Source organism: Triturus cristatus, chromosome 3_2 (genome assembly GCF_964204655.1).
Source record: "Triturus cristatus chromosome 3_2, aTriCri1.1, whole genome shotgun sequence".
Lineage (NCBI taxonomy): Eukaryota > Metazoa > Chordata > Amphibia > Caudata > Salamandridae > Triturus > Triturus cristatus.
In genome coordinates, this window is record NC_140584.1 from 454,282,427 (window position 1) to 454,300,554 (window position 18,128).

Below are 18,128 nucleotides of genomic sequence, written 5' to 3' on the forward strand. Positions count from 1 at the left end.
ATGCAGGAAATGTGGTTCTATATGTAAAGAGTAGGTACCATCAACAAGTTAAACGGAATATCCCATATGGAGAGCTCGTCAGATTTAGTGTACCTGTAGCTCTGAGGACAAGTTCCATGAAGCACAGACAGAAATACTAGATCGTTTCTCACCCCCACTATGAAGGCAGGCACCAGGTATAAATACTGGACTAAATACTTGGTCATACACTAACACAGAAGCCTCTAATGAGGGCAGCTGTTTTTCAGCTATTTGTTTTTAATCCAGTCACAAGGTAGCCGATTAAAGTTGCTACATAGCTAACCTTGTAGCCAGTTTTAATCACGTTCACTTTAGCACTGCGCTACACTACTTATCAAGCACACCACGCTCACATAGGGTTTTAGTCTAACCCACCTCATCTGCACTTAAAACATCCCTGCGCTCCTCCCTCGCAGCGAGGGGGTTGTAGCCCGTGTAGAGACTAGGTCTTTCAAGCGAGGAGGGACCCCTATGATGAAGCATGACACCTTTGGTGTGTGAGGGGAACCGTCCTTAAAAAGGGATCCCCCTCAAGTACATGGTTGATCATACCTTGTTGCACTTGACACCGCTCTTTTGGACCTGTGGCCTTCCTTGTGTTTGATGAATACTGGACTTCCGGAGCCACCTCTTCAGTACACTCCTGAAACTGTGGACAACAGAGGAAGAACTGCCTTGTTCCCCAGAGGACTGCCCTGCTGGTTGAGACCTGCCCTGCTTCTTGAGAAATAAGACTGAACCCTTTCCCTTCATTCCAGGCTACCTGAATGACTCCAAGTGTCAGTTTGGTTACCTCCTATTCTGAGCTACAGGGACACACGAAGTTCCAGAGGCCGCCCTGCAAATGCCCAGCTGACCTTCTGAAACTGGACCTGCCTTGACTTGCAACTGGACCTGCATGAGCCCTGCTGGCAACTCCTCGACTGAGTCCCTGATCCCCAAGAGATGTCACCTCAGCTCGTGGCCTCTTGGCAGGCATCAGAGTGCCCTCCTCTGGAAGAAAAGGTGAAATCCTGAAGTTTTGAACTCGCCGTGACCACGCCAAGACTCTGCGGCCTGCGAAGACCACAAACCCAACTTTTTGCACTAGAGCAACTGCCAGCGACAGGTAGCAGCACAAGATGTGAACTTCACGCTACATCGACCCATGGTAACTGCCAACATGAAGCTCTAGCAATGACCATCTGCGATGCCCAACCAAATCTTTGCACTGCAGTGACAACCATCCATGACACAAGATGTGAACTTCACGCTACATCGACCCATGGTAACTGCCAACATGAAGCTCTAGCAATGACCATCTGCGATGCCCAACCAAATCTTTGCACTGCAGTGACAACCATCCATGACACCAGGCTTGCTCTTTATGTTACAGTGATGACCATCCATGATCTTCTACCTTCTCCTAGAGGCCTCCTCCACCTGTGAATTGGACTTTTTGCATCTGACTTTGAGAAGGTAACTTTTGTCAGCTGGACTATTTCTGGTCCCTGTATCCGGTGCGCACTGCATCATGGTTAACCTGAACTTGTGACTTACCCCGGTCTAACACTACCAGATGACAACGAGTGCCACTTTGTGTTTTTATGCCCCATATTTACCTAAAACATTACAATTGCATATCTCCTATTCTACTGATTAGATTTTTGTCATTCTGGTATCATTTTATTTACTAAAATCTACTCTATTTTTCGTAATTGGTTTGGAATTTTCTTGTGTTGTGTTTTTACTTTATAACTTTTTGTGTGCTCCCTAAATACTTAACACATTGGGGCTTAATACAATGCTGGATGGACGTGCGTCCAACTGGCATTGTGTCAGAATGTAAACTGACCGACTAGTAGTTGGTGGTTCCATCTGACAAATTAGGATGCGACAGCCCATGAGGGGTTTGGAAACATACATTGTTCCTATTGCGGCTTGTGCTGAGGTCAGAAAAGGGCCGCAGCGCAAGTCGCATTGGTATAATGGATGTTTTCATCCATGCACTGCGTGTCAGGCACCATGTGGGGCTGGCATGCGGGGTATGGATGTTTGGGGGCACCACTGGTGCCCGACAAGACCTCATAGTGTAGGCTGAGGAGAGACGTGGGCCTTGCTTTGGGCCCCCACAGCCTGTTTATGACAGCCTTTCAATGGCCGGCATACCGCCTTTTAAAGGCTTGTTTGAAAGGGACATCATAATCCCAATGGCGGTGCCTGAGCAGGCACCACCCTTATTGTAGGGAATTACAATCAGGCCGACGGTTGGACGGGCTCCATGAGCCCGTCGGAACCTTCGGTCGGTCCCTCTGCACTCTCTCCAACCACTGTGCATCTTAATGCGATAGTCAGACTGCGACAGCAGATGTCGGTCAGATAGCAACCGACGTCCTGTCTGCTGCGAACCAACAGACATCGTAATGAGGGCCACTGTCTCCAATTTAAGCCTGACTACGTTGTGCCAAGCTACCAGTGAGTTAAGCACAGCTGAATTTAGTGTCTTTTGTGGGTCACCCTGACAAGGATTGTGGTTGTTGCTTGAGAAGGTTTCTCACCCCCCTCAATCAATAAACCAATTTTTTACAGTAACTTATGGCTGAAAGGGGTTCAGGATACGGATGTCGATACATTATAAATATGAATTTGACTATGCCCATTGAGGCGAGATATGTACTCAGGGATTGACTTTAGTAAGTACTGAATAGTATGGAGAGTAGTAGCTTCCTATTTTTCCTATTGACGAGCCCAATGGGGCAATATTAATTTATGGCATTCTGATATAATTTCATATTTTTATTTCATATTTAAGCTTTATATTACATTAGATCACTTTGAAAATTAAGAATTGTTTGATAGAAACAATTTCAAGTGATGTTATATTGTTTATAGAAACTTTAAAAAAACGTCTACTGTTTAATTTGTCCTAAATATTTTGCAGTTCACCTTGCATTTATGCACATTAAAGAAAAATGGCCCCATCCATGAGCAAGGTCCTCAAGGATGGGCCAAAATGCGTTTGGTCAGTATCCCAATATAATATTGCAACATGTATCACGAGCACCCAAGTCTCAGATATTTTTCTGGCAGTGCTGTGTGGGGAGATTTATATACATGTATATGAGATCCCTCCATGTGTGGCAGCAGAAGAGGTTCAGCACCAGTGTGTAAGTGCCGGGCAGATGGGTGCCGCCCCGTCCAATATTACAGATCCTCTTTCACCAAATGAAGGATGCTCACACTCCGAAGTGCATAAGATAGCGCAGTTCATTTGTGATGCATTATGGTACAAAGGCTCCTTTTTCAAACAATACACGAATGAATCATGCAGTGACATAAATAACGGACAAGTATAAACATGAAAAAAACATCAGCTCACATAAAAGCCACAGTTTTTTTTTGCACACAATGTTACAATGATGTTATATGCAAGATGATTCTCGAGATGGCCAAAGAAACAGGACTTCAGATAGGTACTTCCATGGTAAAAATAGTAAAATTGATCTTTCTGTCCTTAATTTAGGCATCACATCACTTTTTTCAATACTTGAAAAAGCATATAGTAGATAAACGAAAACAAGACATAATTCATACCATAATAATAAAGATAGGATACAAATCATCCCTAATTTAAGTATCATATCATTTTTAAGTACTTTCGAAAACATATAGTAGATAAATTAAAACAAAACACAACTCATAACATATTATTAAAGAGAGGACGCAAATTAAATCCAACAAATATTATTGATCAATATTGATGAAGGTACAGTAATGTAAAACCATGGTTTCACACTCCTACTTCATTACGCATCATGTCATGACGCATGCAAATTAAACAAGTGAGTTATCCCAGATAGCTGCCTTAACAGTTGGATATTACACATTTGGGTCACAATATCACTGGTCACACATACTGTCTGCTGGATAGATCATTCTCCCATTATATGTCCATGATTACTGTATTCTAGTCTTGTGAGATCTCGTTACAACAAGCTTGCCCAAGTGGCATAAATATGGATTATATTTGTTTAATTTAATTTGCATCCTCAAATTTCATATAATTATCGATAATGTTTAAAAATTCAAAAATGAAGTTAATTACAAATATTAATTAAATTTGAACACTTTAAAAAAAAACATAAAATGTTTTAACCAAGTTCACCAAATATTAAATACAAATAAAAAAGCTAGTGAGTGTGAATGATTTTTTTAATTGTTTAAAAATGAATATATGTACATTTGATTAACATATTTAAATATTTTATTATTTGATACACATTTAGTTAAATGCATTTGCATTTAAATTATAGTTACAAATAATATTATAAATTATTTTGAAAGAATATAAAACTATTATGATTTTCCCTTTATGTTCGCATCGCGACATCTCTACATTGGTGGCGGAAATCCCCACAAACAGGTAAATGGTCACTAGTAGTAACTATACACTTAGGAATTCTGATTTGAGGGGGTGGAGGTGTGGAAGTCTACACCGAGGTGTAATTCCCAATCAGAAATGGTGAATAGCAAACATTTGGAGAGTTACATCTAGCTTAGGACTAAATATACACCTTTGTGAATTGGGCCCCATGCCTGTACCCTAATGTAACTTCTTGAACTGAGGGAAGAATGGTGTGTACTCTAGTTATATCTCAAGAATATGTCATTCCCTGCTTTCAGATATACTTTTAAAGAGGGTGAGCACATTTTGCTTGCATTTATGCACCTCTTCAAGAGTCTTAGGGCCTGATGTGCGTATACAACAGGCTGTAAATGGTGGCTATAAATGGTGCACGAACCTTTTACTACCTGACTGTAATTTTATGATGTGACATATGTGCTAATAGGTTGCATTACAACATGCTAATTTGCAGGGGATTTCAGATGAGCCGCTTAGTGAGTATTAACAGCAGATTGATTCCAAAATTGGACTAAAAATAAAGTGAAAAGAATCATTACAACAACCTGAGCAACAACACATTGCAGGTATCCGATGTAAGATTGCCCAAATACATTATTCAAATTAATCACATATAAATATGCACCTGTTATCACCTGCCAATCAGACTCTTATGAATAAACTGAGGACTGTACGAGTGCCCAAGGCATTGGCTTGATGCAAGAACGTATGAGAGTTCATGGCACTCAAGAAACTCCCACCTACTCTTGATAGTGTACATAATATGTTTAAGGATCATTGGGTCCCTCTCAGTAGCTGCTGTCAGGGAATTGAGGTGGAGGGGCGGGGTGAAGGGGGTAGTAGGGGACAAAATAAATAAATAAATAAATACCATTGACCTGTTCCGCTGGCTGTGTCTCTCCTCTGCTTCTTGAGTCCCATAACCAGGAAGCACCCAGGCTCCCCATAGCCAATCACAACACTGCAATTTAGTGCTGTGATGGGTCTGAGCACCGTGGATTGGTGCTCAGATGGGGATTGGGGGCCTGGGCATGTTCCCCTCCAGGTTTGGTAATGCAGCCTGGTGGGGAGCATGCAAAGTGCACATGACTTTTTGGCCACGCCAAGACGGCCGGCCAAGCAGTCCCGGGCACTTGGAGTGTGCAAACCACTCATTTCCCTGTGCCTCCAGCCCCACCCCACCCTAACCCAGCCCCAAACCTGCGAAAAATAAAAGGCTAATAACTATGTTATTAGCCTTTTATTTTTCCTGCTCAAAGAGCAGTGAGGTCACACTCTCCTGCCTTAGCAGAGTAGCTGCCTCTCCTTCTGATCATCGTTAAGTGAAAGCAAAGTTCCAGTGCATTACATGTGCACGTGATTGCAGGTCTTGCATACGGGGAGCAATGAGTGGATTCATACCCTAATGTCAATGCACACAGTTTGACTTGATAGCAAAACATTTAGGGGCAATCACGATGTTGGTGGACTTGCATCTGCCCAAAGCCGTCTTGTCAACAGGACAAACGGAGCTCTGGTCGGCAGTCCCGCCCGCCTCTTTAGGATGTGACCGAACACATTCCGACATTTCCCTACAGGAGCAAGCATTACGGCAGTAAACCTGCCGTAATGCATGCTCCCATAGAGAAATGGAAGGTGTTGCTCATCCCTGCACTGAGGTGCCTGCCACGGGGTGCAGGGATCAAGGGGGGGGGGGGGGGGCAACCGGAGGCTGCACACACAAGGGGCCCTGCTAAGGGCCCCCAAACACGTTTTCCGACATAGTTTCCATGTCAGCAGGCTGGCATGGAAACCATGCATCAAAATCTGAAAGGGGGAAAGGCCTGCCCTCTGGGAGTTTAAGCCGGGTCCGACTAGTCGAAAGGCTCCTTGAGCCTGTCGGAAACCAGCCAGAATGACCAGCCAGTTTCAATTCCGACAAGCTGATATATATTTAGCCTGTCGGAATTGAAACCGACAATGGGAGTTGGAAAGCCGAACTCCATCGTAATAGGCCTCTTAGTATTCCAATAACTAGCTCTCATGAACAGTTCAGAGGCAAATAATGAATGGACATTTGATTAATGTAAAACATACTGAAGCACATTTGATTTTCTTGAAATTGTTTTACTAAGTGCTAGGTATTTATCAATATGTTATGATATGCAGTGTAACATATTTGCATGAAAGATCCCAAATGGGCACTCAGACAACAACGGATATAGGGTCATCAAGGAAGTCCAGGTTGTAATGTCACAGACCCCCAGAGAAACAAAAGACCTCCTAATTTTATTGGACACATCAATCTGAACAAAATGAAAGAGCAGCCCGATGAATGAATACAGTTGAGTGACTGGCATTGAATATTATAGAATCAGTCCATGATACAGAGCCAAAACTAGTAACTCCCATTTTCTGAAATTCCAACAAATAGTTGCGTAATTATTTTGCAAAGCACAGGAACAACCATTGAAATTTTAGGAGGTTACGGCACTTCAATCTTCTTCTACACATGGCAACCCTCCACGTTTAACATGATCCATTAAAAGAAAGGAAGAAGCAGAATGCCAGTGATATTTCAATGTGTTGGTGTAGCTAGGTGATAGAATCAAAGTGAGGTGAACAAACAAGGATATCCCCACAAGACATTGCAGCTGCTCCAGATTCTGTCTCTGGTCATCTACATCCAGTACCACCTAAGAGCTGCCTTCAGGGTTCAGAGTATTATCAACTGCAAAGGCTTGCTTGAGTTGAATTTTTTTTTTATTTACAGGGAAAAACAGATAACTATTTATTATGTCTATTTTAAACCACTTTATTTTGTTACAGGTTCAATCTGGACCCGGAGAAGAAATGCACAGACAGCATGCTGTGGGAAGCTTTGGAAATAGCACAGCTTAAACATCTTGTCAAAGTTCTTCCCGGGGGTCTAGGTAGTACACATTTATTTTTTGTATGGAAATGGCACTGCGGTTAAATGCTTTCCTAGTTCTGTTATTTTTCCTACTTTGTCTTTATTAAACTGAAGCTTGGAGTTCTATTGATGTGGGCTGCCTGAAAGCAGCCCTTCGCTGACATGAATACAGCACCATAGAAAACATATGCCTTGAGGATCAAAGCACTTCAAGTGAACTTACATCTGAGCACGGTTAGCCAATAAAACACAGCATAAACTTATTTACTTTACAGTAAAATCGGATTTGAAATATCTCTAGAGCTTGCTGTATTTATTTAACAACAACTTTAGCCTCAAACAATTGACTACAGGGTCTGCATTACAGACTGTCCCAGATGCACTAACATTTTGCGCTGGGTTTGCTGTACTTTTATAATCTACAGCTGACACAAAGTGCTATGCTGGTATTTACTATCCAACACATATCAGGATTTGGGTTGGATAGTTTCCCAATGTAACCAAAATACAGTATGCATTGCTTCGCGTTACTTTGCGTCAAAGTGATATTCCATGGGTAATACATTGGCAGTCCCCTGCAACCACTCATGGAATTTTGACTCAAATCCATGTCTAAAAATATTTGCAGGCATTGATTTTCCCCAAAATCTTACACCTCCTTGAGGCAGGCATCATGAGGATTTCTCCTCGTTTTTCCTACTTTGCATGCTTGTTGCATTATAAAGCACACATACAAAAGCAAGAAATGTATTAAAGGATAGTTTATGTACTAGAGGGATACCATTCCTGGACAAAAACTATTCCTTACAGAACACACACACACCTGTACAATGGCACATGGGTGTGTGCAGGCGCATGGTAACCTAAAGTGTGCCAATGCAGGGAAAAGGTGAAACAGCACTGTATCTTAGCTTATATGGCGCTGTTCTGCTATCTCCCTTTCACGCAACATAGCTCAACAACTTTAGTTGCTGCGTTGCATTACATGAATTTTTTCGTGAATCCAGGCTTGTTTACTTTGCTTCATTTTACCCATGTATGATGTAATTTAGGAAACCTTGATACATTAAGCCCTATCTTGATGCAGACCTTTCTTTTATAGTGAAATTGGATATTATGCTCGCAATAATCAGTGACCGTATTTCTGCCGCAATATGCCTTTGGTCCAAAGTTACTTTGGAACATTTTGTTTCATTTTAGAGGATGAAAATGCAAATTATTGGTTACAACCTTAATTGTAATGCTAAAATTGGCAATAGCTGAATCACAGCTAAGTACAAGCTTTGACAATTTCAATAGGTCTGGCCTATGAACTAAACTACTGTTTGCGTCATTTATGGGTTTAGACACTCAATAAGTCATAATACATGCAATCCATCACTCATCCTTACACTATCCATTCACCCATCCACTGACTCATTCTTGCATTGGCCCTCTGACACAACCAGAATTAAACACACACAAGCTCAACTACATACACATCATAAATTAAAAGTAGAAAAATGAAAACATGCTGCAGACTAAACATGGCAGGTATATGCTTGCAAACTAAACACAGAAGCGGGTGTCCATGTTGCAAAGGCATTGTAATTTTACATTACAAGCATTGTGCCACATTTAGAATCAACATGTTGGCCATCTTGGAATGGTAAAACAATGATACACTATGAACAACTGCATTCCATATTGGTCTAAGCAGTGTCTCCCAAACTGTGGGTCGCAGAAGTCTAAGTAATAAATAAAAATATCTTTAAATTCTGTATTTATCTTGTCACATTTTCTGGGGTTCAAAAAAAGAGGTCAAATGTCTGGCTATGTTTTATCGCAAATTGCAGCTTCTTTTTTTTAACATGGGGATTGGTGTTTACAAACTCTCAATTTCTGGACAGAAAAAGAAAACATAATGTTGATTATTTGACAATCTTGCTGGGGTACACAGAGTGTGAAAGGAAAGGATGTCACTTTTTGTAACGTACAACAAACTATAAATACCTGTAAATTAACTGTACACATTCACCAGTTATCAATGCAAAAATGAAGCACATGTTTGTGTAATTCTAAAGGGTGATGGAAACAAAGATTTTAATAGGATCAAACAAATCAAGATATTTACTTGGTGATGCACAAATGGTATTATTAACTGAAACCCAATTTCCACACATTAACATTTGTGTGCGATATTGTTTTATCAGTGAAACTGAATGTATGTGCAAATTAAGTAGCCATTTCAAAGGAAAATATGCTGTTTGTAAATTACAGTGAGCTAGCACACGATGTTTTAGTTACCTTAAACTATCGCGTGTCGCATATCCATTAAAGCTAGATGGGCTGTGAAAGTCTGTCAATCTAAAAATTGAGGGGTATATTCACAAGAACGTGTGATAATTACCGCAAGAGTAGCGTAATGCAACTTTCAATACCGCAGCCCATCGCGGGAAAATAACCCTGTGTCAACGTGGAATTCACAACAAGGCGGTCACATGCGATAGACACCAGATAACGTGTCAAATGTCAGCGTCAAAATCGGCGCCAAGCCGCAAAAAAGCGAAACGCGAAAAATCATGCAATGAGGACAATCGCCATACACAAATCAGCGAAGACCAGCCATAGGCCTGCAAATCCTACATCTCTGGCGGGAAAAAGCAACATAAAAGAAAGAAAAAAAAGCCACAAAACATTTCAAACTGTGTAGCAACATGGACGCACACGGACCTAGTGCAGAGGACAAGCCGGACAACTCAAGCCCCACGGAAGACCAGCCAGGAACCCCGCGTTCGTGGAAGGGCAAGGACAAGAGGAAGATGGGGTTCAGTCCGCAGGAAGACCGGATCCTCGTCACGGAGGTGACCGACCACCATCACCAACAGTTATGCACCTCCACTGTGGCACTGGCAACCCAAACCGAAATATGGCAGGCCATCGTTACCAATGTCAATGCAGTCGGACTGGCAGGATCTGAAAAGACAGACCAAACATAAGCTCACCGACAACAGGGAGGCAGCAACAGCTAATGGAGGTGGGCCTCCTGCGACAGGAGGAGCTGGATGAGTTGGAGCAAATGGTGGCCACAGTCAGCAGTGAGTAGACGGTGGCAGGATTAGGGGGCCTAGACAAAGCACAATACGACCTGACCCAACAGCAACCGAGTGAGTAACGACCAGGGATGGGGTGGACGGGGGGAGATGGGCACAATGATAATCATGCACAAGTATGCCTACCACACTGCACACCCACAATGACTGTGGAACATGTCCCTGATTGCCTTGGCACACTGCAGCACACATAGAAATGCCGAGTATGCCCCCATCCAAAATGTGTACAGAGGGGCCCCCCCAATCACCAATATCACAACTGGCCCATGCACTTGTGCCGAATCCAGCAAAGCAGTGGCTCTGTTACCCACACTTACTATGCAAATAAAACTGCATGTCCGATAGCATGGCAGCAACCAAATAAAATGACATGGCCCACAAATCGACATGGAGGTAGCCCAGTGCGGATCACATTCGTAAAGGAGCAGGTCACACCCTGACATGTCCACGTGCACCCACAACCCATGCCTTACAATACACGCAGCAGATGAACAATGCACCAGGCCACAAAATCTGTACAAGAGCACATATGACCCAAGTCAAAAGCAAATCAGGCCCCCAAAAGCACACAATTCAAAGGCACTTGGCCTCAAAGGGAGAAGGTCACACGAAATCAGAGTTGCAGGGGCAACTCCCCCACAATGCAGCACACACACATAGCAATCACAGGACATCAGCAACAACGGCAATGTGGTACAATGTGCAACACCAGCACCACAGGACAGAGCCCACATCAGGTTCCACTCGTGCGTAGTACCTGTCCACTCACATCTGGCATTGCCTGACACAGTGTGATGATAATGAATGGGTACCACCCCACATCCATCATGTATTCGGAAAACACACTGACTGCCATCGAATAGCCAGCTCCCCAAAACATTCATAATCTGCATTGGCATGCAGTCTGAATGTAAACATATGCAAATCAACAACATACATGTGAAACTCTGTTAACCTGCATCTCCCCTTAACATTGCAGAGGGACAATCAACACTTACTGCAGAGCAGAACACAAACCCCATCATTGATGATGTAGAGGACAACCTGCACATATGTCAAGATACCCTCCAACGGATACTGGACAACCTCTGCACCCCACCCCCAGGAGCAGGACAGGCCAGCTGCCTCGAGGTGACCCCACCACCTGCACAGACCACACAGCAGGAAACACACACGACCACGGCTGTCTCCCAGGACCCCCCCCCGACCAATACATGGAGCACATACAACGTGTGAGGTCTTCCCAGGTGGAGTTGACTGAACAGCTGCGGGTGGGTTTCGAGCTCATGGCAGTCAAACTCGATGTCATACGTGGGTGCCTGAGTCATATCATGGACTACGTACAGTCCCTATCGGACACCCCCTGTCCGCACCATGCTCTGTCACAGACCTTGGCTGACCTTGCTGGTGCCATAAATCAGACACAAGAACTGTGTGGGCAGACAGGCACCAGCCATTACAGCACAGAGTTGGGACAGATGCGGAGGTCAATGGAGACCACGGAGAGGATGCAGGCTGGAAGGATGTCTGACACGGATGGACACCAGTGAGTAGTAGCTGGGGTCTTCAATGCCCTGCACTACTTAAGCTTGCCATTGCTGCCACTGAGTCGTTCCCAGATGATTGCAGTGGGAACACCGACACACATAGCTCCGACCCCTAATGTGTCGCCATCACCTTCGCAGTCTGATGTGTCAGTGGCACACAGTGATGCAGCCATCACCCCGCCACACACACCGGACACACTGGACACAGAACCTGTATCAGGGGAGTAAGAAGTGGATGTGAACTACTGTGTGGGGAAGGAGGCAGTAGCAGCCATCGCCGCCATATGGCCTGTCCCTACCTGGTTATGACCTAGGCATCATGGCCTGGGAAACACCTCATAGTGACCCCGGGAACACTCTGCAACTTTCACCCAGACCTCGACACGAACTGCTATTTCTTCACCGCTGCCCAATTACACAGCTATCCTGCTGCGGAGTGCACTCTCCCTCTTCCCAATCACTGTGCAATCCCCAAAAGTCTCTGGTTGGCACACCACTGGGCTTCCATGTGATGTGGGCTTGGATGGCCATGTACAGCCCCAGCTCCCGCAATCACCTGAATGTGAATAAAACATTCTAAATCGCAGAGATGTGTCATCACTATGTTCACTTATGTATGGAGGTATGGCTGGATGTAGGTACAATGATTGCACATGAAGGTACACCCTGGTAACTGAAATCTATGCGCATGTGTATCCCTGAGACACATGGCTAATTGGATGACTGTGAAGGTGAGTACTAGCTGTGTCCCCATTGCACATTAACAACAATCTCACAACCCCCAACGTAGGCACACGTCCATGTGTTGAATAGGGCTGTGTGTAGTACTGGCCCAAACGAAAGCAGGCCAGGAGTGTTGTCCTACAGCACATGTGACACCAGAAGTTCACGTCGCATGCCTACTCACACACATCTGTGTGGATACATTATGTTGTGATATATGACATAGCTCCACATGGTCAGGGTTTGGACACAACACTCACATTGCTGAAGTCACGTAAGTGCACATGGCGTCCAGCACCTATCCAATAACAATGTCTGTCTCACAGAGGTGGAGCTGGCCAAAGGGACCCCCCTCATTGCACATGCATCAGTCAGTTCCTCCCTGTGTAGGGACGATGCCCATTGTGGCGCACGAGTGGACAATCCAAACAACACACCTCACAGTTAGACACCAGTGCAGTTGCATAGACTATATTGACATGTGCTTGTCAGTATGGACGAGGCAACGCCCAAAACAGGAAGGGACATGCTTAAGACACTTACACGCAGCATGGGTACACATCGAAGCTCAGAAAATGTTGGGGCTAAACGGGGCAACATTCATCATGGATTGCAATGCTCTTAGCCCACCTTGCCTTGCTGGATGAGTCATGTGTTGTTTGGCGTCTGCTCATTGCCCCATTTGAGGAGGCACGACTCACTGCCAATGGCCTGTCCCTACCTGGTTATGACCTAGGCATCATGGCCTGGGAAACACCTCATAGTGACCCCGGGAACACTCTGCAACTTTCACCCAGACCTCGACACGAACTGCCATTTCTTCACCGCTGGCCAATTACACAGCTATACTGCTGCGGAGTGCACTCTCCCTCTTCCCAATCACTGTGCAATCCCCAAAAGTCTCTGGTTGGCACACCACTGGGCTTCCATGTGATGTGGGCTTGGATGGCCATGTACAGCCCCAGCTCCCGCAATCACCTGAATGTGAATAAAACATTCTAAATCACAGAGATGTGTCATCACTATGTTTACTCATGTATGGAGGTATGGCTGGATGTAGGTACAATGATTGCACATGAAGGTACACCCTGGTAACTGAAATCTATGCGCATGTGTATCCCTGAGACACATGGCTAATTGGATGACTGTGAAGGTGAGTACTAGCTGTGTCCCCATTGCACATTAACAACAATCTCACAACCCCCAACGTAGGCACACGTCCATGTGTTGAATAGGGCTGTGTGTAGTACTGGCCCAAACGAAAGCAGGCCAGGAGTGTTGTCCTACAGCACATGTGACACCAGAAGTTCACGTCGCATGCCTACTCACACACATCTGTGTGGATACATTATGTTGTGATATATGACATAGCTCCACATGGTCAGGGTTTGGACACAACACTCACATTGCTGAAGTCACGTAAGTGCACATGGCGTCCAGCACCTATCCTATAACAATGTCTGTCTCACAGAGGTGGAGCTGGCCAAAGGGACCCCCCTCATTGCACATGCATCAGTCAGTTCCTCCCTGTGTAGGGACGATGCCCATTGTGGTGCACGAGTGGACAATCCAAACAACACACCTCACAGTTAGACACCAGTGCAGTTGCATGGACTATATTGGCATGTGCGTGTCAGTATGGACGAGGCAACGCCCACAACAGGAAGGGACATGCTTAAGACACTTACACGCAGCATGGGTACACATCAAAGCTCAGAAAATGTTGGGGCTAAACGCGGCAACATTCATCATGGATTGCAATGCTCTTAGCCCACCTTGCCTTGCTGGATGAGTCATGTGTTGTTTGGCGTCTGCTCATTGCCCCATTTGAGGGGGCACGACTCACTGCCAATGGCCTGTCCCTACCTGGTTATGACCTAGGCATCATGGCCTGGGAAACACCTCATAGTGACCCCGGGAACACTCTGCAACTTTCACCCAGACCTCGACACGAACTGCCATTTCTTCACCGCTGGCCAATTACACAGCTATACTGCTGCGGAGTGCACTCTCCCTCTTCCCAATCACTGTGCAATCCCCAAAAGTCTCTGGTTGGCACACCACTGGGCTTCCATGTGATGTGGGCTCGGATGGCCATGTACAGCCCCAGCTCCCGCAATCACCTGAAAGTGAATAAAACATTCTAAATCACAGAGATGTGTCATCACTATGTTCACTCATGTATGGAGGTATGGCTGGATGTAGGTACAATGATTGCACATGAAGGTACACCCTGGTAACTGAAATCTATGCGCATGTGTATCCCTGAGACACATGGCTAATTGGATGACTGTGAAGGTGAGTACTAGCTGTGTCCCCATTGCACATTAACAACAATCTCACAACCCCCAACGTAGGCACACGTCCATGTGTTGAATAGGGCTGTGTGTAGTACTGGCCCGAACGAAAGCAGGCCAGGAGTGTTGTCCTACAGCACATGTGACACCAGAAGGTCACGTTGCATGCCTACTCACACACATCTGTGTGGATACATTATGTGGTGATATATGACATAGCTCCACATGGTCAGGGTTTGGACACAACACTCACATTGCTGAAGTCACGTAAGTGCACATGGCGTCCAGCACCTATCCAATAACAATGTCTGTCTCACAGAGGTGGAGCTGGCCAAAGGGACCCCCCTCATTGCACATGCATCAGTCAGTTCCTCCCTGTGTAGGGACGATGCCCATTGTGGCGCACGAGTGGATAATCCAAACAACACACCTCACAGTTAGACACCAGTGGAGTTGCATAGACTATATTGCCATGTGCGTGTCAGTATGGACAAGGCAGCGCCCACAACAGGAAGGGACATGCTTAAGACACTTACATGAAGCATGGGTACACATCGAAGCTCAGAAAATGTTGGGGCTAAACGGGGCAACATTCATCACGGATGGCAACGCTCTCAGCCCACCTTGCCTTGCTGGATGAGTCATGTGTTGTTTGGCGTCTGCTCATTGCCCCATTTGAGGGGGCACGACTCACTGCCAATGGGATTTGCATAGTGCTCTGCCTCCGGAGTGCGCCGATTGCTCTGCTGACAGTGATCAGGTCTGTGGGTCCATCAGGTTCACATGTCGTGCTACATTGCCATGTGTGTGCTCTCCCCCAGCAGTGTGTCCGAATTGGCAATGTTGCCAAACGACGCTGTGTTGCACTGGGCATGGACCTGCATCACCTTGCGCAGGTGTGTGTACACACACGTTGTTCCACGCACATGCATCCAGAGCCCGGACTTAGGCAGACGTATCCTCTGTTGTGGTGGGATGTGTGAGCAGTCTCCACGATGCAACAAGCTGTTGGGACATGTGCTGTGGGTGACAATCGGATGTGGCTGCAGGAACGTAGTTACTTGTCCATGAATGCCCGTGCAGCTTCATGTGCAATGTGTTCCAATAGTACGTTGTTGTCGTGTTCAAGGAACCCCAGGGTGAGCCAATCCATTTAATGGTCTGGGCAGGTGTGCTCAGCCCATGCCGTTTCACCAATCAGCCACACAGACCAATAGGTGAGCGCCTCGATGTGGTCACTGCAATTGTGCAATCTCCCTTGCACCGCTGTCTCGGTTACACTCCTGTTCGTGATCCAACAGGGGGCGCAGACACAAGTCATAGTCCAATTCATCAACAGTTGTGTTGGATAGGCAGATATTCATGGGACACTCGAATGTGCATGTTCAGCAGTGGAACCAGGGCTGGATGCATGTAACGTAGGCAATACGGAAGCTGAGCTGGTAACTGATCCGCCGCACTGCCAGTGGCACTGCACCCAGTAAATGCAGCATACGTGCATGGTACTGTTCCACGTGACGGGGTTTGTACATGTGCCCGGTATGGCCTGCCATTGCGTTGGTGCGTCTCGTGGTACCGGCACTCTTCTGAACTGCGCCAGTTGTGTTGAGAATATGCCACAGCTCTGAGCAATGATTCAAATGTGTGTGCAACGTTGGGGAGAGTGGGTTGCTGTTTTGTTGAGTGTCAATGGCATCCATGCGGTGGTACCACAAGCAGGGGCTTCTGTGTGTGGGGTGTGGATGAGTCGGATAGCTGCAGAATGTGTGGTGTGGGAGTCGTCCCCGTCTGCCATGGCATCTTTCACAGGGTGTTCCAGGTGCATTCTGGACCAAGGTCAGAGGTGCAGGTGTCCTCCCACCTTCTGCATTGGAACAATGGAGCTTTCATCCCTGATGTTTGTCTGACTACTACTTGCGTTTTCAGAATGTGATGTGGCTTTGGCGCTGAGATTGTGACACGGCCTTGGGCTCATAGTGTACGGATGGCGATACACCCACACATGTTGGCATGTGGAGCCGGGTGCTCGAGGGGCCTTGTGCTGCTTGTGCAATCTCACTCCGTCTCTCTCCCTCGCTCTCTCCCTGTCTTTCCTTTGTTGGGCGCATGGCAAACCTTCTTCTCTTGGATTTGGTCTTCCAGGGTGTGTGCTACGAATTTTCCAGTGAGGAGCCGCTAGGACTCATCCTAAGGGTTGTCTCAGCTTTTGTTTGTATGGTGTTTTGTGTTGGTGATTGCATTGCTGTTTGACTGAGTCTCCATTTCCTGGCCAGGCATGTCTGTCGATTTTCCTGCTTGTGCGACATCAGGCAAAATGTTTATATTGGGATTCGTGGTGTTGGTGTACAGTTTCTTAGTCCGGGGTTGGGGATGGCCCCGGGGCGTGTTGCGGGACAGGGTGTGGTGTCGGAGGTTGTTGTAGCCCTCCTGGGTGTCCGGGCCGCATGATGGGTGGCTCCATGGCATCTGTTGCCCTTACGATGTGGCCCTGGGCTGGTCTCCCTTCTGTGGTCCAGGCTGCCGTTCGACTTTACACCAGGTCAGAGCAGGTGTAGATTTCATGGTGCTAACGCGCCTTATCACCTGTTTTGTGTTTTTATCACAGTTCTGTCTGGTCGTTGTGAATGTTGAGGTGTGATGTTGTCGTGGCTTTTGGCACGGGACCGCCCAATCTGCATCTCATTAGCGATAGTTGCGGGGATGTTTTTTGCAGCTGCTATCGTGGGTGTACTGGTGCTGTGGGCTGTTAACACCAGCTTGTGAATGGGGCGATAGATTTATCGCAACTTTGGCTGCGATAAAGTGCCGTTGACTCTGCAGTAGTTTCTTGTGACTATGCCCCTGAGTCGTGGTTCTAAAATGTTTGCTAAGCACTGGTCTACCTATTTGGAGCAAGTTCCATGTAGAATGCAGAGAACTGCAGATGAAATGAGTTGCCAACAAGCGATCCGTTATCACTGCCTGATGGCCTGTGGCATCTTCTTAGGAAACGTTAATATAAAAAGAAGTGAAAAAAATTAAAGGAGAACTATACAAAGGAAAAATCCATAACTAAAGACAGGACAACCAACCCTGACACTGACGTGCACTGATTGTCACGTGGATGTACACTTGCGATCTAAAAATGTCGCCCTTTACATGGCAGGAGAGCAA

The 18,128-nt window shown here is 45.8% G+C and overlaps 1 protein-coding gene across 2 annotated transcripts in view; it reads left to right on the forward strand.

Moving 5' to 3' along the window:
- Positions 1-18,128, forward strand: part of ABCC8 (ATP binding cassette subfamily C member 8) — a 1,425,084-nt gene that overhangs the window by 1,357,967 nt on the left and 48,989 nt on the right. For both annotated transcript variants that reach the window (XM_085648067.1, XM_085648068.1), the window contains one exon: positions 7,232-7,335. In XM_085648067.1, coding sequence (XP_085504193.1) covers positions 7,232-7,335 — 104 coding nt within the window. The remainder of the gene's footprint in view (positions 1-7,231; positions 7,336-18,128) is intronic.